Source organism: Triturus cristatus, chromosome 1_1, assembly GCF_964204655.1.
Source record: "Triturus cristatus chromosome 1_1, aTriCri1.1, whole genome shotgun sequence".
Taxonomy (NCBI): Eukaryota; Metazoa; Chordata; class Amphibia; order Caudata; family Salamandridae; genus Triturus; species Triturus cristatus.
The window spans coordinates 55,187,477-55,209,432 of NC_140579.1; the positions used below are offsets into that span (position 1 = coordinate 55,187,477).

The 21,956-nt window shown below is 45.3% G+C and overlaps 1 protein-coding gene across 1 annotated transcript in view; it reads right to left on the reverse strand.

The window, feature by feature from the left end:
* The window catches only part of LOC146869372 (complement C4-like), a 536,657-nt gene that overhangs the window by 264,861 nt on the left and 249,840 nt on the right, over positions 1 to 21,956 (reverse strand). The window contains exons 16-17 of the mRNA XM_085599650.1: positions 6,502 to 6,573; positions 4,214 to 4,414 (exon numbers count right to left, since the gene is read on the reverse strand). Of these exons, the coding sequence (XP_085455776.1) occupies positions 4,214 to 4,414; positions 6,502 to 6,573 (273 nt within the window). The remainder of the gene's footprint in view (positions 1 to 4,213; positions 4,415 to 6,501; positions 6,574 to 21,956) is intronic.

Sequence of the window (21,956 nt, forward strand, 5' to 3'; positions counted from 1 at the left end):
GTGTCGCATTTTAACATCTAAAGAGAACTAAGCTAATTCTACCATTTTAAGTACAGTATTGTGGATTTTTGTCGTTTGTGGTCTTGTGTTAAGTCTATATAAAAGATACTTATTTTTAATATACAACTTGTGTGGTGTCCATCTGTAGTGTTGTCACTGAATTCTGTATGTGTTCACAAATGCTTTACACACTGCCTCTGAGATAAGCCTGTCTGCTCGTGCCAAGCTACCAAGGGGGTGAGCAGGGGTTATTTTAGGAGTGTACCCCCATACCCTGACTAGACGCAAGGGCCCTATTTGGTCAAAGGTTCCTACCTCTGCCAACTGGAGACCCCCAAATCTAACAAGCACAAAGGGCCTGTATTGTACTAACTCTACATGCCGATGTTATAGCTACAAGGAATGCAGTTTTCCAAGTGAGATGTTGAAGAGATGCCTTATGTATAGGCTCAAAAGGTGGCAGCATGAGACGTAAAACAACTATGTTGAGTTCCCATGGAGGAGAGGGGCGTCTAACAGCAGGAAAGAACTTCTGTAACCCCTCCAGGAAATCTTTGCTAGCCAGAATCCTAAAAAAAGAGGTTTGCAAAAGACTTTTCCTGTCTGCCATGAGTGCATCCAGGTAGATTGTGATGGAAGAAAATTGTAAGCCAAATTTAGCAAGGTGCAATAAATATGGGATACTCCCATCCTCCCGGCAAGATGTAGGCGCAATCTGTCTGGATGAACACCAGATTCAAAATCTTCTTCATTTGAAGGCATTCGCAGATCGAGTAGATAGCCACTTCTCCTCGTTTAGAATCTCCGTACAGTCCTGCACTATCTCAGGAGCCATGCTGCCAATTTCAAGGAGGAGAGGTTGGGGTGTAACAGTTGTCCTTCGAACTTTGTTAGAAGGTCTAGTCTGCATGGCAGCCTGAAATGTGGACGGAGTAACCGGTGAAGAAGGTCTGGGAACCACAAATGTCTCGCTCACTCTGGTGCGATGAGTATCATCTTGGCTGTCATGGTTGAAAGCTTGAGCAGGACTTCTGGGATCAGAGGAATTGGTGTAGAAAAGCGTAAAGAAACTTATCGGACCAGACATTCCATAGAGTATTACCCAATGACCTTAGATGGTAAAACCTGACGGCGAAGTTGCAGGATTTTTTGTCTTCCGCTGTGGTGAAAAGGTCTGTAGAAGGCGTTCCCCACAAGCGGAAGATATCTTGCACGAAATCTTCGTTCAACACCCACTCTTGGTTTTAGTTGAGAGCCCTGCTGAGCGCATCTGCTTGGACATTCTGAACACCTGGTAGGGGAATAGCTGTTACCTTCAGAATCCTGTTGAGGAATCAGTGGCAGATCGTCTATGACCCTTGTGAGAGGGCTGTGGACCTTGCGCCACCTGCTTGTTCAGGTAGTACATGGTGGGTGTACTGAACAAGCAGGGTGTTGGTCGGGAACGACGGCTGAAATGCCTCAAGTTCCAGATGTACTGCGCGGTGTTCGAGGAGATTGTTGAGCCTTGTATTTGCAGGTGACCCATGTGGGCTCCCCACTCAAGCAGAGAAGATGATGGTCTGTCTTGGCTCATGTTGGTGAAATGGAATGTCCTGCAGGAGATTGCTTGGGAAACACCACCAATTGAGTGACCTGATGGCATGAAGGGATAGGTTGGGTCTGTCTTCCCAGTTTCCTGCAACTGGTCCCACTGGTCCTCCAGACACTCCTGGAGAGGGCCCATGTGAAGGCGAGTGCTGGGAGTCAGAAAGATGCAGGAGGCCATCAAGCCGCGAAGTGAGGAGACTTTGCAGATTGTTGGATGGGACATTCGTTGGAGAGTGTGACATTTCTGGGGAAAGGATAAGCGTCATTCCTTCGAAGGACACACCCTTGCAGGCAGTATGTGAATGGTATTGCCGGAGTAGTGCAACTTCTGGACTGGTGTTGACGGGGACTCAAGAAAATTGACTTTGAGACCCAACCAATGGAGGAGTTTGCAAGTCCATTTGAAATGTAGTTGGGCTTCTCGGAAGGTTGATGCCTTGATAAGCCAGTCGTCCATGTAAGGGTAGACAAAGATCTGGTGCTTTTGAAGATGTGCTGCCACCACAGCCATGCATTTGGAGAACATCCTGGGTGTTGGCCAAATTGTAGGATTGCATATTAGTAGTGGTCAACTTCCGATGCTTCTTTGCGATGGCAATATAAAAATAGGCATTGTGCAGATTGATGGAGGAAAGGCAGTCTCCCTGGTGAAGCTGACTGTACATTTGGTTTAAAGCCAGCAGCCTGAACCTTTCCTTTCTAATCCATTGGTTGTCAATCCAAAGGTCGAGAATGGGTCTTAACTCTTGTTTGCCCTTCTTTGGCACAAGGAAGTACCTGGAGTAAATGCCCTGTCCCTATTGACTTCGGGAGACAGATTCCACTGCTTTCTTTTGACATAGACTGTTGACTTGCTCCTTTAGAAGCTCGAGGTGGAAGCGGATGACTTTGGTGGAATGGATTGTGGTGGGGCAGTAAATCTGATACAATACCCATGTTTGACAATATTCAAGACCCAGGCATCTGTCATTATGCATTGCCACTCTGTCAGGTAATGTAAAATGCTTCCCCCTAGTGGAGTGGGTAAATGGAAGAGGGGTAAGGATGGGTTCAGGGATTTGATGATGTTGGTTGTCGGCCCCCTTTGGTTAGGTTGTTGTGCCGCACGTCTGCTGCTTGCGCTGAAGGTGGCAGGACCTTTGGTACTGCTGTGATCTCCCAGTCTGCAATTGAGGGTTTTGAACCCTCTGTGACGAGACACAACTCTGGTAGGGTCGGAACGACCGGCGCTGGTACTTAGATTTCTGAAGCCCTATTGCTTTTAAAGTATCCATCTCCGTCTTCATCCTTACCATTTCGTCATCAGCATGTGAGGCGAACAGAATGGAACCCGAAAATGGCATGTTCTGAATACGCAGCTAAGCGTCAAGCTTTAATGATGTATCTTGACGTCGAGCGTTGACGTTTATACGGCGGCGAGCCAGTCATTGACGGTAAGCATGTCGACGGCGAACCTCCTCTCGACATCATCCGCCTCGACGTCGACTGGGACCGAAAGCGCTTTCTTCCTGAAAAACATCTCTCAGACCTTCCACGATGAAGAGTTACCTTCCCCTCGCTCAGAGGTCCCTCTGGCTTCTTGCTTGAGTCTTCTTTCATCTTGTCCTTGAAGGTGAATTTTCTCCCTGTCACGTAGGTTTTGCCTGGAGAAGGTTTTGCAAATGTCACAGTAGACAGGTAGATGTGAAGAAGGCAGGCAGGTAATACAGACCTCATGGGTGTCTGTTTTGGCCTTTTTCCTGCCACAGCAAGGACGCCTGTCAAATAAAGAAGGCGTTTTAAACACAAAAATACCTCTATTCCTGTCAAAAATATACAAAACTCAATAGGTGAAGACAAAAGATGTCAAGTGAAGCAAAAATCACTGATATTTAAGTATACATTTTGGAGAAAACACCTCAAAAGGTCGAGTTCAATGTTCCAAGTGTCCTGTCAGCAGGAGACAGAAAAAAGAATTGTGGTAATTGCCGCTGGCTGAGCATGATGCGATATTGGAGGTCACACAGTTCTTAAAGGCACATTCTCCTTTTTGTTTCCTAAAAATGGCAGCCTATGGGCTATATTGCCCTGCATGTCTTCATCCTACTCTCTTATAGAAAAAGGGTTTGTGCAGGATTTCTTCTGTGACCTTACAAAGTTGTTCATGCATTAAGCGCCTATTTCCTTGGATAGTCCCCTTTTGTTCCATCAACATTGAGAATTTTGTCCACTGTAGCCTAATCCTATTGGCTGAATTATGACTTTTTTAAGTGACTTTTCAAGACCTTCCTGAAGAAAGGCAAATTTCAGCACTTAAGAAGATATATTGGGAAAAGTGCTACGGGTGACCCGCAGGCGGGTGGGACTATTCAACGCGTATGACTATACATGAAAATCCCCTACTAGAGAAATGTTGTTTCTTTCATACACTGAGAATATAAGCACATATACATACACATTTAAAGACATAGTAAGTGGTATTTAATAGGCAAGTGCTTCACCCTGAAAAGGAACATATTTTCTAATAGTGCTGCCACAGTACAATTATTGACTGCTAACATATCCCAATATGTTGGTAAGATGTAGATAGTCATACCACAAGTAGATTAAATGAACAAGGTCACAAAGAAGCAGGGATACTTACTTCTTCCCAGCCCAGAGGTCACCCTCCTATATTTCTTCCGCTGCTCTGCAGCAAATTCACAGCACTTCAGCAGGGCACTTCTGCATTTCTCATCTGGGACTCTGGCGGACCTCTGTTCACAGCTGCGCTTCATGTGTGGGGGCAGGAGCGCCATGCCGTTTTTGCAGCACTGTTTCAGTTTGATATCAGTGAACTCTCCGACTGTGGCATTCAGGAGGTAAAAGGCAGTAAGTGATGAGCAGAACAAGAGGGGGTGAAGCAGAAACACAAAACAATGCAATAACAAGCCCTCATTGTGCATGAGCTTAAGAACTGCTAGTGGCATGCTGCCTGGTGGCTTTACAACGCTAACACACCTGTTAACAGTGTAGATGGGGAAGTTCTGAGGTGTAATTTGTTGGGAATCAAGGGATGCCATTTGAAATTAAATTGGGGGGAAAAGGAAAATCATATCTCCATTCGGCCACCACTGAGGTGGAATCACATGTTGTGGCATGCTTCATTGGGCCAAAGAACTAACACCCATCCTGTATGTCAAAAAAGGGAGTGTTAAGCTTGATCGACCACTTTTAATGGAGGATCAAGTGAACTCTGTTGCCTTTACCAGCTGAGGGTTTTCAAATGCATAATCTGTATGTTTACAAACCAACAAAGGATACCTGTTATGAGCGTTTTTATCTCAGCCTGGCACAATTATTGCAATGGCCTGTACCTGGATCCCCCAGCTATATCTTTAAGTAGGCTTCAGCTGGTGCAAAATGATCTATATCTCGCCAGCTCTGAATATACTGCTTTGGCTCCCTGTGAACCAAAGAGTAAGGTTTAAGACTTTATCATAAATCTTTGAATGACCCACATCCAAACCCTCAGGGAGATTTTCTTCTCACAAACCCAATGTCAGTTTAAGATCAGAGGGAGCCTCCCTCCTCTGAGTACTGAGTATTGCGGTGTTACTCTGTGGGCTGCAGACCCTTTCCTGTCACATCAGACCGACTGTCATGCATTCCACTGAAACTGTGACATGAATCTCCTTGTTGATCTTCAGGAAATTGCTGAAGACCTGGCTGTGTCCCAGTTCGTAGTTTGAACTTCTTTCTTTTATCTTGTTGTGCTCATTTTAGCTGGCCGACATATACCACAGAGTATTAGTCCTTAGATATTTGCAGGCGATGGTTTCATGCGCATCAAATGTAAATGAAAACTAAAACAAATGAACAGCTTAAACACAAGGGCTCCTGAATCTTGCCTGTGACTGAAGAGCATCCTATTTTGCTCTGTATCATGGGGTCATTTCGTGAGTCCATCATGGGCCTCATTAAGGATGCTTGACGCGGCACCATTTCAGAAGTAGGCAGTGCGTCTGAGGGAGCGATCTGAGCCACACGGGCCCCAATAGTGAGAGGAAGGTCCTCGAAGCTGCTCCCCCACACATAATATACATTCACATGTAGAGTAAGTGCACATTTGCAAGAGCTCATTCGTGGAAGAGAATGTGTGATTGCACCATTTGTACATGCAGTTTAAGGTTTGGCTGTGTCGTAAGCGAATAACAGCCTGTGTGCACTGCATATTGCATAAAAACGACTCCCGACCATGTGATGCAGCACAATGTGCAAATCACAGGTGGGGTCAAATTCTAAGTGAAAATTTATTTGACAGACCTTTCTTAGACTGAGATGGGCAAGTGTGCAATGTGCAAATTTAACAAAAAAAGTTTTCTATATGTAAAGCCATAAAAAATGAATATATAAAGACAAATGATGAGAACCTTTGAGGACTGAGATCATGATTGTCAGACCACCACAGCCACAGATATAGCGGGATTCCTCCTTTATCCACTTACAGAAAGAGCTCAAACCCATAAGTCACATAAATGTATACATACATAAATACAAGTCACATTGGTGCATCACCTGTGCTTGACTCCACAAAGACAAGAACCCCTCACAAGGCTTAAGCGGTGACATACTTGAATATTAGTGGCGAGTGGTTCTCTGAAATATGCCTTTTCAGTGAGGTGGCCTACATAAATGCATCATTCCTGCAATACATTCAAATTTCCATTTCACAGATTTGCACGCTCACTGGTGAATGCAATCCCATAATTTCCTCCCACTATAGAAGAGGGGTCACCATTGGTAGAGAAGAAAGAGGAAACATCAAGCCGTGGATGCGATAAAGAAGAGGATTCGGGCCATGGTAAGATAATAGTTTCCTTTTACCAAGCGCTGTCCTGGAAAGGCGTTGGTAGCCTGAGATCAAATATTATTTTCCCCCACTCTACTCACGTTTGTTGTTGATTGTGGTTTGGTAGTCCAGAGCCCTTTTCTTTCTCCTTGGCTGTGCTTTGCACCCGTACCCTGTGAGATAAAACATCAAAACAGAAGACTGAGCACAAAATATCGAGATTTAGAGTTAAGTAGGTGTGACAAATTCTGGAGGAAGTGCTAAATCTGGAAGTAAATGGAATTTCCATCAATGGACTAAGCTCTAGATTTTGCTCTTCCTCCAAAAATAAGAGGATTTTTCATTATGAAATTATAACTCATGAAGGTGACGCAAGAAAATAGTGAGCAAAAAAACAAAAGAGAATGTAGAGGTTTCTGCTTATTTTTCTCCATTACTGCAAACAAACAGTTTGTCCCAACATATTGGAGAATATCTCCAATTGCCTCTTTTATCTCCCATGTGCTGGACACGACAGTACAAGAATGAGAATGAGCTCGAAGTGAGTGCCAGGCTGAATAACCTTATACAGATGTAGTTCGCTCCTTCCCTTGGGAACAAAGGGACTGAGGTCAGTCTGACAATGACTTGGTTAACAACACTATCAGAACCCCGCTCAGAAGGCCACGGGGCAAGCATGAGCCACTGGGCCCAACCTTGGTGGTTGAGGCCTTTTACTTCTCATGTCCTGGGACGCAACCTACTATGGATCCACAGCAACTGGGAGAAGTACCCCTTCAGCACTTGACTCTCAGTAATAGCGTGGTCCAAGCAGTATAGTGCTCCATCGGAGGGGAGGAGGGTGGACACAAGGGATGGACATGGGCTCACAACCCACGATATGTGCATCAATAAATTATTGTCCAGCCAAGTACTCACTTTTATCCCAAAAAATTAACATTGTATTTTTACCACTATCCACACAGGATATACAGTCCCCTCTGAGGTCAGGGTTCTAGTGTTTGGTAATCTGTCCCCTATCTCCCACTCCCTCCTCGCTCTAGTGATGGTTAGAAATTGGGTTACTGGTTGAGGAGGGATAAACCCTTTTCAAGCAGCAACCACAATCTCTGTCAGGGTGAAACCTAAGTAAACCCCAAATTAACCAGAGCTTACCCCTCTGGTAGCTTGGCACAAAAGCAGTCAGGCTTAAGTTAGAGCCAATGTGTAAAGTATTTATGCAGCACTTCAAACCGTAATAAAGTGAAAGCACAACACAAGAATAATTGCACAGCAATTTAGAAAAGGAGAGTAGCATTTACTAAGGGGCAGATATACGACAATTTCATTTTGTGATTTTTTGTGACTCGCAATTAGAGACTCGCTGAATGAAATGTACTAATGTGTCCCAGACACATTAGCAATTCCCAAGGGGGTCTCAATTGTCCTGCCTCATCAATATGAGGCAGGTCGCACTTTGTGATGCATTGGAAATGGGCAATAACACAGGGTTGGCCTGCTGGGGACAGCAGACCACCATGTCTGTGTTTGCTTTTAAGTAAAGCAAAGTTTTTTTTAATGCAGCCCCTTTTCCTTAAAGAAGGACGGGATGTGTTTCAAAAATAAAAAATGAAATGTACAGGTTTATCTTTACTGCCTGCTCTTAAGATCGTTTTAGATATCATTCATAAAGGGGAGGGGTCATCTGGGACCCTTTCCTGTTTGCGACTGGCTTACCACCTACCTGAAGTAGGTGGCAAACTGTGATTGTTTTACAACTGCATTCCAATCAAAAAACAATTGTACATTTCCCTGTGACTCGCGATTAGAAGGGACGCCCTTGGCAGGCCCCTCCGAATAGCGACTCCAAAACCCTATTTTGCGACTCGGTAATATTATTGCCAACAGGAGTGGCCATCTTTGTTCTGCTGTAGCATATACAGTCTAGACAAACTTCGTATACAAGCATGACTGGTCTTTTTCATTCCTATTTAAACTGCACCAGGAGACAGACGCGCTAAGATGCGGTCTGCCCGGGAGCCAATAGGTGATATTAGACGGAGGTGTGCTTTGACTTAGTACGTTTCTTTTTCCTCAACAGGCCCTTCCGGACATTTCAAAGCACTATTTTCTTCTCTCTTTGAGCATCTCCCATCCACGTTATGGGCAGACACAGCAATATGCTTTGCTGGTAGTTTTCTTATTTTTCTTCCATTTGCGCACAGTTAACTACAATGCTCTGTGTCTCTTTAGGGTATGACTACAAGCCCCTCTACCCTGGCAGACCATGAGGCATAGTATTGCCAAAGCATAAGTATGTTCCTGAAAATTATGAAAACATTATGTGTTTATAAGTTGTATGTCATGTGGTGTCTAATTTTTTCACAAGTGTTTTTAAAGTTATATTTCTGCATTTAACTATGCTTTCTCACAAAGGAGACGTCTGATGTGTTTGATTGTGTCACATTAGATTAAAGCACTAATTAATTATTATCTCTAAAGGCACCAACTATAGAGGAGTACATTGATCGGATTACCTCATTGGGTATGGACCTGCCCACGTGAGAGGTGGGCAGGCATTATGAGCTAACTTTTCAATACTGTTTTATTCCCTGAACAGATACTATGAGTCAAAGACAAAACCGTATGTATTTTAAATCGGGTGCTCACAAATTAGGTGTGCATCCTCACTTTATTATAGGTTTTCACAAGGAGAAGCATGCATGGGGCTGGTCCCCGTGTGGTGCTGAGGAGGTTTAGGGGATACCTCGAAACATGTCGACCGAATATTCGGGACTGTATACACATAATAGTTACTTTTTTCCCTACTATTTAACCCTCTTTTTATCCATACTAACTAGGAGCAAGAATAAAATATTAGCTCACTAGCTAGGTACTTTTTAACATCACTTTCACCACTCCACTAACACTGCACTACACATTTTTCCACAAAAAAAGTGCTCCTGCGTAATTCCGCAAGTTGCAGCACGCCCCAAACAGCAGCTATTTGGGATGGCCCCAATGATGAAGCATGAAACCTGGGGCAACCCTGGGTGAGTGAGGGGACTCAGGTTTTTTGGATCTGACATTTACAGATTTTTTTGTGAACTACAGGTACATTGGAGGGTGAACGTAGCCATTCCCTCCATCTCCCCTCTTTTTTGATTGTGGGGACAGCAGACCAACATGTCTGTGTTTGCTTTTAAATAAAGCATCTTTTTTCTAATGCAGCCCCTTTTCCTTAAAGAAGAAAGGGATGTGTTTCATAAAGAAAAAGTAAACGTATAGGTTTATTTTTACTGCCTGCTCTTAAAATCGTTTTAACTATCATTCATAAAGTGGGTGGGAGGTCCTCTGGGACCATTTCCTGTTTGCGACTGGCTTACCACCTACCTGATTAGGTGGTAAACTGTGATTGTTTTACAACTACATTCCAATCAAAAAACAATTGTACATTTCCCTGCGACTCGCGATCAGGAAGGGACGCCCTTGGCAGGCCCCTCCTAATAGCGACTCGCAAACCCTATTTTGCGAGTCGGTAATAGGTTACTCACTCACAAATTAGGGCTGGTGCATCACAAAAGCCATTATAGTGCTTGTAAAAGGCCCAAATCTGGCCCTAAATTATTTGAGATCAAAATGACAAAGATCCAATCAGTAGAACCACAGATATGCAATTTTAAAGATCTAAGTGAAAATAGTGCCAATCAATCAGTGGTTTATAAAGCGCAGCTACTCACTAGTGAGGGTCTGAAGGCGCTAAAGGCGGGGGGGCTCTGTAGTGTGCTGGGGTCATCCGAAGAGCCAGGTCTTGAGGTCCTTCCTGAACTGGGGCAGTGTGGAGGGGGAGGTTGATCCAGGCCTTGGCTGAGAGGTGTAGAAGGACTTCCCTCCCGCTCTGGTCTTGTGGATGCGTAGGACAGTAGCCAGAAAGAGGTCAGCTGATCAGAGGTGTCTCTTGGCTGCGTGGAAGGAGAGGCAGTCATTTAGGTATGCTGGTCCAATGTTGTGGAGGGCCTTGTTTCGATGGGGAGCCAGTGGAGATCACCGGAGGTCTTGGGTGATGTGGTGGTGGCGGGGTATGTCTAGGGCTAATCTGGCTGCAGCATTCTGGATGGTCTGGAGCTTGTGAAGTAGTTTCTTGTTGATTACGGCATATAGAGCGTAGCCGTAGCCCAGTTTTCTGCTTACGAGGGCATGCGTGACCCTTTTTCTGGATTCAGGAGAGATCCATCTGAATGTTTTTGGGAGTATGCAGAGGGTGTTAAAGCATGACGAGGATACAGCGTTGATCTGGAGGTTCATTGTGAGCACTGAGTCTAGTATGATGCCGAGATTTTGTGCATGGTCCCTTAGGGTGGGGGAGTTTCTGAGGGCAGGGGGCCACCAGGTGTCATCCCAGGTTGAAGGGGTGAGGCCAAGGATGAGGACTTCTGTTTTCTCGAAGTTGAGTTTCAGGCAGCTTCTCTTCATCCAGGTGGCAACGGCTTTCATCCCTTCTTGGAGGTTGTACCTGGTGATGTTAGGTTATTTGGTGAGGGAGAGGATGAGCTGAGTGTCATCCGCTAAGAAGACTATGTTGAGCCCGTGGTTTATGACGATGGTTGCGAGGGTGGCCATGTAGAAATTGAAGAGGGTGGTGCTGAGGGATGATCCCTGGTGTACTCGGCATCTGGTCTCTGTTGGTTCGGAGAGGAAAGGCGGGAGTCTGACTCACTGAGTTCTGCCTGTGAGCAGATGCCGGCGTTGTATAGTCAGGAGGCTAGTGTGCGGTGGGAGACAGTGTCAAAGGCAGCTGAGAAGACCAGGAGGATGAGGGCTGCCATTTTGGCCCTGGTTGAGGAGGGAGCGGATGTCTTTTGTGGTGGTGAGTAGGGTGGTCTCTGTGCTGTGGCTGCTCGGGAATCCGGATTGGGAGATGTCCAGGATATTGTTGGCTTCGATGAAGTTTGCTAGCTGGGTGTTAACTGTCTTTTAGATGACTTTGGCTGTGAATGGGAGCCGTGGGTATTGAGCCTGCAGAGTGAAGCGTGTGCTGCCCTCTGTTGAAGGTTGTTTGGCACTGAAGAGAAGAGAGTTTTAACAAGAGGCTAACAGAAGCCGCAGCAGGCAGATCCTGTGGGCAGCGGGAGGTGCTGCAATTCCGTGAAGCGGGACCTGCTGAGGGTGGTCTGCAATGCAAATTACCATCCCGCGGTGAGTGGGCCTCCAGAAAGAGGCAGGTGGGAGAGATAATGGCAGACCCTGGTGAGGCCGACTAGCAGATTTGTACAGCTGGCCCAGGAGCACACAGCGCCCGAGACGAGCGATGGGCCGTCCTGGACCACAGACGCTGACAGCTTGACCGGGCGGGAGGCTGTGGCCGGACCGGACCCCTCCATAACTATGTGCGGGCGCCTCACACGCCTGCAGAGAGAAAACTGCTCTGGAAATTACGTAAAGTAAAAGATCAACAAAACTACTACCAAGAAATTATATTATAGTTTGTGCGAACGATAAATCGGCGCTCCTTGAATTGTGACTCCCCCAAGTGACCTTACAGCAGAGAAATAGCTGAGGTGAGAAATAACCTCCAATTTGTTCTTGCCCCTGGCTAGTCCCAGAGCTTTATATTACTATAGAGCACTGCCTAAGCCCCAGAAGGGATCTTAGTAGAGACTTGCCTGAAATAACACGCCGCTGTGGAAGACAAGGGAGTGCGCACCTCCACAACACACCATCAAAAACTACCCTGGGCCCGCCTCAGCCTAACTCTTGAATCTGCGTAACTCGCGCTGGCTACAGGGGGCGGGGTCTAGCCTCCGCGCAGAACCAGTGAGTGAGAGGTGGTGCAGGAGGATGATCGTAATCCGACAAGGCCACTGCAACACATACACTGCTGCAAAGCCTGTCCACTGGACGCAGAGAACTCCACCATGGGCAAAACAGATAAGAAGCAATCCCGACTAACATTTGAAACCATGAGAGCGGCCAAACCCAGCAGGGAAGCAATATCAGACTCGGAACAGGACATTCAACCCCAGAGCTCATTGGGGCTGGCCTCCATGCTGGCGGTGATGCAGCAGAGCCTACAATGTATTGACAGGAAAATCAACAAGCTAAACCTATGCATTGATCATATGGTGACCAAACGGGATAAGCAATCGGCCAGGATAATGGAGACAGAGCAACATATATCCACAACAAAGACACACTCCGCAGCACTCAAGAGTAATGCTTAAACATGGAGAAGGTCCTGGAGGTGATCTAAGCTAAAAAACGAGGATATCGAAGCTAGATCTATACGGAATAACCTGCGGAATATGGGGGTTCCGGAAACCACCAACACAGGAAACATGGAAGTAGATCGCTTGCTGAAGGAGATCTTTTATACCAGGCAGTTTTCGCATGTGTTGGTGGTAGACAGAGCGCACAGATCGCTGATGGCGAGGCCTCCCCCTGGAGCTCCTCTGCGCCCCATTGTTGTGTGCCTTTTGAACTACGGAGATGGGGATGTGGTACTACACCAGTTCAGAGAACGGCAGGAGATCCAATATCAAGGGAATGCCCTTTAATTTTTCCCAGATTTTATGGCGTTGGTACAGGCCGCTCGCAGGGAATACCTCCAAGTAAAGAAGAAATTGCAAAAAGAGGGCATCGAGTATGCTATGTTATATCCAGCCAAACTTAAGATCGACTACAAGGGCACACAAAAGATATGCTCCACCTCCAAAAAGCGGCAAAGGAATAAGTGAAGCAGATTACGGGGACCCAACGGCCCGCCCAGGAACAGGAGGACTGAGGGGCCCCAGGTCAGATACCCCAGCAGATGGCTTCACGTCTAGGTGAACAGTCAACTAGCGGATTAAATCTGAGCGGACGGCTGTACAGAATACAAGATCCTGTGTGAACAAGGACCACCCTGTGTGAGATCTGAAGGGTCTGTAAGTACTGTACTGAATAGGAATGGTGTGGCAAGAGACAATGTTTAAGGCCTTGAGATAGATGAGTCATTAAAGGCTGCACACACGGCCTACCCGCCCAACCTGCTCAGCTGCTCGTCTCACGAATAGACAGTGGTGCATGAGCTCCCTTGTTGCCTCCATCTACCAGGAGGTTACGCCGAGCGACTAGCTGCCCCCCTTGGGTAATCCCCACTTGAGTTATCGTTCATGGGGGTCTTATATCTCGATTACGGTATAGTCTATTAATGCACTGTATTTGGGACGTTCAGGTATTTAAGGATGATGCCTTTAGCATGGTTGGGATGCTGAAGTGGGAGGGGGAGGGAGTGTTGTTAGTTTTATGTTAAAAGCCTACAGATTTATGATGGCTGAAACTGCCAGATGTGAAGCTGTGATCAAAATGAACCAGACACACACAAGGGTACGCAGCTAAAGCAGATGGGTAAAACACCACAAGTTGAACCACTACATTTAATAACATTGAATGTGTGGGGGCTTAATAACCCCCCAAAAATTAGACAAGTGCTAGCCTACCAAGATAGGCATAAGGTACAAATAGCGCTGTTGCAGGAGTCGCACCTCAGAGGCAAAGCGGCAGAGACGACAGGAGCCAGATGGGTGGGTTACCGAGTGGCCTCTTCTTACTCTAACTACACCAGGGGGTTCAAGCTATTGATTAAAAAGGGGGTCCCATTCGCGGCAATATATTCCGAGATTGATGAAAATGCCCGGCATGCGATAGTACAGGGCGTGCTCTGTGGCACATTGTTGAATATTATTAATACCTATGGTCCCAAAGTGGACGGACCAGAGTTCTATGCGCACTTTTGGCGCCGGCTAAGGGCACTACAGCCCTCAGCGACCATATAAGGAGACAACCTAAATTTATATTTGGATCCGAACATGGACAGATCAGTGAAAAGGGAGATTAGGGGGAAACAGGCAGAGCAGCTGATGTGCAATGAAATGGATGACTTTGGCCTAATAGACATCTGGAGACATCCGAGTGGAAGGGAGAATACCTACACCTCAGCGACCCATGGTTCCTGGTCTCGCTTAGATTATTGACTCGGAACAAGGGAGGTGAACACATGGGTGCAAAATATACGTCACTTGACTAAAACGCTATCAGATCCCACCATGGTTTTGTTGACACTGTTTATCCCAACACAAGCACCTAGACAGTTCCAATGACGTCTGCACCCCACTGAGCTATTAGATCCAGCTTTCCGAGACACAGTGAGCAAGGCTATAGTGGAATACTTTAACATAAATACAGACTTGGTCGACAGCGTTGGGGTCCTTTGGGGGGAAGCATTCAAGGCCACCATCCGGGGGGTGTGCATGGGAACGCATGCAGGGATTTTAAAGGACATCCTCACCCAGTTACAGAAACTGGACGGCAACCTGCAGAAGTTGGAGCGAGAGTACGAGAGCGACCCACAAATAAGAACCTTGGCAAATATAAGGACGCAAATCTCCGAATATGAGGCTCTAGCAGAGCAGAAAATGCACCATATGTGCCGCAGACCTGTGACGCGGGTGTATGGGAAGCCGGCAGACCAGAATGCCACTTGGCCATGTCACTGAAAGCTCCATGGGCACAGTCCAATGTAACTGAGGTGATCTGGCTCAACTGAATACCCTGCTATGGCACCCCCTCAGTTGGGGCGGAATTCTCCGAGTTCTATGCTCAATATACAGCTCTTGCGAGGGAGCGACAGCAGCCGAGACCTCGCAATATATGGGCGATATTGCCAAGGCATGGTTGACAGATGGCCAGAGAGAATACCTGACGCAACCTGTCTTGGTGGAATTTTATAAGGAATATGCAGATCTTTAGGCCCCGAAATCGCTTAGGGTATTTGCAGGAGCATACGATAGGCAAGTGCTCCCCCGTCATTTAGGGAGGCCCTCCTGATAACGATTTTAAAGCCAGATTAGCCCCCGAACCAATGCTCTTCATATTGGCTGCTGTCAATAATTAATATAGATATGGCTTCATTCCCAACCGCTCAACAGCGCAAAATCTGCGCACCATATTTGCATTATTCACCCAGCTCCACCCCTCTTTGAAAGCCGCTGCGGTCTTATTAGACGCCGCAAAAACCTTTCACTCGATCCAATGGTCCTACATGTTCACCATTTTCCTCCGGTTGGGTGGTGCCACACGCCTTTCTTCGTTGGGTCTACCTACTATATACAGACCCCTTGGCACGACTCAGGGTGAACAGAGTCACATTTGAGGCAATACCCATACACAGATGCACAAGACAAGGCTGCCCACTGTCGTCGATCCTTTTCACCCTAGCGCTGGAACCCCTGGCATGTGTTATACGCCAGTGACACGCTGCGTCTGCACTATGCTTTATACCTCGCCCCATAGCGATCTCAATGTATGCAGACAATATGGCCGTACATGTTCAGGAACCGGAAACATATCTGGACTCGATCATTCAGTAATACTTTTGGTTTGAGTGACTGTCAAGCCTAAGTATAAATTGGACAAATCTTTTGTAGTTCCCCTCATCCCATGCACGACACCCTGCACGCAAAACCCCACTATATGGGAAGGCATTACCGTTAGATCACCAACCAGCAATATCAGTCACGAAGGAATCCAAGGAGCTAAGCTTAATAGTGAAGTTGTTGACATGTTCCCGGACCGAAAGTATATTCAATGGACAACCATGGCCCAAATAGGTCATGGCTCTGGATTACTACATTTTGCGTATCTGATTCTGTGCCCATCTATTCCCAGTCTACATCCACAGTTCCCGGAGGAACCCCCGGCATTGTCAGCACTTCAGATATTTCTGACTACTCCAACTAGACAGAAACTAGTCACCAGGCTCTATAACGCATCGCACCTTGACAAAGCCCAGTCCAGCAACTCCCTCAGGGACAAATGGAATGAGGTTCTAGATACACCCCTCACACAAGCGGAATGGACATTCTGCTGCACACAAACAGGGGAGCTCACCCCAAATTGAAATGTACTCATTATTCATTTTAAGTTCCTCCATCAAACATACTACACACCACTCAGACTTAGGAGATATGGCCTGAGGGAGGATGACAATTGCAGTAGATAAAGCTCCCCTTGTGAGATGTTCCCTGTGGTCCACAGACAGAAGATCGAGTTTTAAATGTCGAAATGCACAAATATCGAGTTGGAAATATCATGATAAAGAAATATTGAAAGCAAGAATATTGTGATCAAGAATATCGACTTTAAGGTAAGACATATCGTTTTTGAAAATATCGTAGTCATTAATATCGTTTGCAAAAATATAGTTGTTTAAAAAATCGATTTTTTTAATTAGTGTTATGTATTTTAGTATGTATTTTAAAAGTATGTGATCTATTTTTTTGTATAAGTATTGCTTTGGTTTTTTAATATATGTGTTCAATTTTTAGCAGTTATTCATTTTATGGTAATTAGATTTTGCATTTATATTATTTATTTCATTTAGATTTTATAGTGTTAATTGTGGGAATTAATTTATTATTAATTAAATATTAATTGGTTGTTAATTGTTATTATTTAATTTATTGGTAATTATATTAATGGTGTAATTTTCTTAGCAACAGGTTTTGGGTTTATAGGGGAAAAGGATGAGAAGTAATTTGATTATAATCAAATTATCAATATTTTGTAATCATTAATATTTATTTAATTTATGTTTTATACTGTTAACTGTGGGAATTAATTTATTATTAGTTTTTTATCAATTGGTTGTTAATTATTGTTAATTCATTGCTAATTATGTTAATTGTGTCATTTTTTTGGGAGCAGGTTGAGGGTTTATAGAGGATTAGGGTGGGAAGTAATTTAATTTTAATAAATGTATTAATATTTGTTATATATTAATATTTTTTATTTTATAATTTATAGGGTAATTGTGGGAATTAATGTATTAATAATTATGTATCAATTGCTTGTTAATTATTATTAAGTAATTAATTGGTAATTCATTATGTTAATTGTGCCATGTTTTAAGGAACGGGTGGTGGGGTTTTTGGGTCTCCCCTACACAGAGCATGTGTTGTGCTGTGATATGTATTGTTTACAATTCAGCTGGCTTACAACCAGCCCGCAGCATACCACTAGTTGTTTTCATTCTCACTTTCATTTACAATCTTCAATTGTTTAGCTCCCGTAGGCTTCCCTTCCTTTCTAGTCTTAGCTCTTCTCTGGAGCATGGACCACATATGTGTTCTTCCTCGTCTTTGTACTTCCTCAGCTTTTTGCAACATGCTATTTTTTTATTTTATTTTATTTTATTTTAAAAGCGTTTCAGCATTATTCCTGGATGTGCAATGTGCTTTCCTACTTTTAACACCGGTATACAGCTTCTAATTTATGCTTCTTTCATCCTATCTGCTGTCTCTATTGACACCTTACAACCACAAATGTCCTACTCTGTGCCACTCTACCCTATACTACTGCACTCCACTCTACACCACTCCACTCTATTCCACTCCATGCCACTCAACGCCACGCTACTCCACTCCACTTTAGTCTTTGCCACTTAACTCTACACAGTGCTTTTCTACTCCACGCTACACCACTCAACGCCACACCACTCTACATCACTCTACTCTACTCTATGCCACTCTACTCTGCCACTCTACTAAACTACTTTACTCTATGCCATGCCACTCTACACCACTCTACGCCACGCCACATCACTCTATTCTACGCCACTCTACTCTACGCTATTCCACTCCATGCAACTCCCCTGTACTCTAAGCCACTTCACTCTACTCCACCCTACTCTATGATACTCTACTCTATGCTCCTATATACTAGATAGAGGTGAAACAGCAGCCCTCATCCTCCTGGACCTCTCTGCAGCTTTCAACACAGTGTCACACCACACACTCATCCAGCAACGTTGCCAGATCGGAATCACAGGCCACACTCTCAGATGGATGGCGTTCTTCCTCACAGGACGTACCCAAAGAGTCCCCTCCCATCTCCTTGCACGCCAAGGCCACCATCTGTGGGGTACCCCAAGGCTCATCTCTAAGCCCCACCCTCTTCAACATCTACATGACTCCACTCGCAGACATCGTCAAATCACACAACATCAACATCAGCTCATACACCGATGACAACCTCTCACTTTTTCTCCTCGGTCTTAAATCCGGAGCACCCTCCGACCCTTGCATGCCCTCCGCACTTCAACTGGCCCCAGGACCAGCAGCTAATTTCCTGTGCGAGGTATTCAATGGAATACTTTTATCCGGCTGCTACCCAGCTATCTGGAAGGAAGCTATTGTTCTCCCTCTCCTTAAGAAACTCAATGCTGATCCCTTGGAGCTAAAGAATTTCCATCCTATTCCCCTCCTTCCTGCCCTGGCAAAAATCCTGGAGAAATTCATTAATAATGAACTGAGGAAGTATATTGACTCACAGGAAATCTTAGATCGTTCCCAGAATGGATCCCGCGCCGGTCACAGCACCGAATCTGCCCTTATTGCAGCCACTGACTGCATTCGGTTGCAGGTAGACCAAGGGGGCTCGGCAGTGTTGATTCTGCTTGATTTATCGGCAGCATTCGACACCGTCTTCCCAGCGTGCATGGTCCAACATTTGCGGGAAGTGGGGGGTCACGGGAAAAGCCCTGCAGCTTCTTCATTCCTTTTTAACAGATAGAGTGCACACAGTCAGTTTTGGAGGCTTCAGAACAATAGCTTTTGCTCTCCCATGCGGGATCCCTCAGGGCTCCTCGCTTAGCCCTACTCTTTTTAATCGTTGGATGAAGGAAACTCTCTAGAGATCAACACAGAAAAGACCCAGGTCCTAGTTTTTGGACCACAGAACTCCGTCTGGTCTAATGCCTGGTGGCATTCAGAATGTGGATCTCTTCCAGCCCTGGTAAAAACTCTAAAAATCTGGGGGTAAACTTTGATGAGGGCCTGACTTTTGATGCCCAAGTGAATAGTACAGTTAGTACATGTTTCTATATTTTAACAACCCTCAGAAAGGCGCTTCCATTCATTCCCTCGGAACTACATCGGCCCACCATTATCGCACTGATTACCTTTCGTCTTGATTACTGCAATGCCCTATACCTTAATATCACTGCAACATCACTGAATAAACTCCAGGTGGTACAGAACTCAGCGGCAAGACTGATTTTAATTATTCCCAAACATCAGTCTGCCAGAGAAGGGATCCGTACCTTACACTGGCTCCCTATCAGGGAGCGTATTTCACTCAAGGTCTTAAGCACGGTACATAAAGCCATGCATAGCAAAGGCTCGCCCCAACTCAAATCTTTGTTTCAATGGTATACTCCAAGGAGGACTCTGAGATCATCCACTCAGAACAAACTGGTCTCGCCCAGATTTCGCAGATCCAGATGGGGCGGCTGCTCCTTTTCGGTTGCCGCTGCCAAACTTTTGATCTCACTCCCCCTGCCATTGCCAACGCAAGCCCTCTTTCAGCTTTCAGGAAACTCCTGAAAACAAGGCTATTCCCCTCTTAATCTGCTGTTGTGCTTTTTTCCCCTTGTTTTTGTCTGCCCAGCGGCTTGACTCCTTCGGGTATAGTGCGCTTTACCAATCCTATCCTATCCTATCCTATCACTCTCAGCCAACCCCACCCAGACAAAGACCAACTTCCTCAACGGCATGAAGAACTTAACAAAATGGGTGAAAGACAACTGCCTCAAGTTGAACACGGACAAGATGTAAGTCCTTATCTTTGGCATTTGATGAATATATTAGGAGGTGCACACCTGTTTGAACCTGTGTACTGGCTATTCTAATTAATAACAAGGGTGCAACAGTGTAACGCTTGCTGCCGGGTCAAGCATCTTGTATAAAGCAGGGAAAACACAAACCGACGTGGTCATATACACTGTGCACTGTTCAATAAGTTTACAAAACCTGGCTCTTCGACAAGTAGCACCCCCCCCTCCACCCCAGCGCCTTGAGACCCTCTCGGGTATGTAGCGCGCTTTACAAATGCAGTGATTGATTGATTGATTGAAAACCTTTGCCAATTTGCATATAAATACAGAATACTTTAACAAAAATCGAAACTGAAGGCATGATTCAAACATGTATTTAGTTACATTGACATGAATGAACATATGCAATCATCTTCTGAGTAGTAAGATAGTGAATATGGTAATTATAGTGGGATGCTATGAACGTGCTGGCTATCAGCGTAACGCTGACGTCAAATAATCTTCGAGACGCGGAGCAGGACTCTACAGCACTACGGCTGGCAGTTTTTTGCCACTAAAGCGGCGATAATTTTAACGCTGTGCTTGATAATATGCCCCTGAAGTTCTTAATAGGATGGTGGTAACACAGAAAGTCTTTGCCTCTCCCCTCCTAGTGCACAGGTATCACACCGGCCCAGGTCCATGTAACTGATTTCACTCCCAGGAGTAGAAATGGAATCCTGCACCCCACATCATATGCCTGGTCCTCTACATGTATTGCCCGTTTCCCTACATAAGCTCTGTGTTAGATTGGGACTATTGATACCTTTCTTCGGCTGCCCTTGAGAAACATTCTTTGTCCAAAGTGGTGTACCTCACAGCAGGAAGCATTGGGGCTATCTCTGACCTGGAGCACCCACAACATGGGCACATGGCTGTCGTCCTCCTTCCTGAAGCAATTATCAGACAAATAACTTATATGACCTAGAAACCTCCTCACCTTGAACAACAAACTGCAGCTCAGACAGACGAATCTGCATCTCCTTGTTAAATAAACAGCGCCATTGAATTTTATTAAAGTGGCCCAGTCTCTCCCTCCTCACTTCAGTGTCTGGGTCTCCTCACTCCAGCTACAGTAATGCAGGCAATGCACTTTCACTGTCTGCGAAGCTATTCTCACCTCTATCCTGTGCCACGCTAAACCAGGGACATCCAAATGCCTTCCGTTCATATGTAGGCAAAGAATTTGTGAGGCAAATTTTAAGGGTAAACATCAGAAGATATGGCTGCAGTAATTGCAGAATCTCCTTTTGAGGTTTGCATTATTTACCTTATATATTCTTTCACGTTGCTTTGATAATGAGAGTATTGCATCAATATAGTGCAGTCTAAAGTGCTTGACAGTTCCTTATCTCTGCTGTCAGCCGTTACTTTACACTTGCAACCCCTCAGCTGATCAGCTGTCCGTACTGAAGCAGTGCTCCAGCAATAGCCTAGAAGTAGACTGACTGTTCACCTGATTCTATGGCCTATCAAAGGTGCCCAATATAGAACTATCTCACAGGCAAATATGATGTTTCTTTTTACAGTTTTGCATCCTCGGATTGCAAGCTCTCTCAAAAGTCTACCCCCTGTGCTTAAAACCCTGCTTAAAAATGTTGACCTTGTCTTAAAATTTCCGACGGTCACCTTCCCTCCTTTTGACTTTGAATGGCCCTCTCCTTGCCCTCCCTCTTCTGCATGCCTCCCCTCGGAGTACAGCCTACTCCAAGTCTTGTGCATAGTTGGCTTCATCTCTATTACTGTTTTTGTGAAATCATAAATATCACCACCTGCCCTTCTTCGAAGGTCAGCCCATGCAACCTAGCAATACCTAATGCGCTCCAGCTCCCCTATTGACATAACATAACCTCCAAGACACTGGAGCTGACATGGAGACTAGGAATG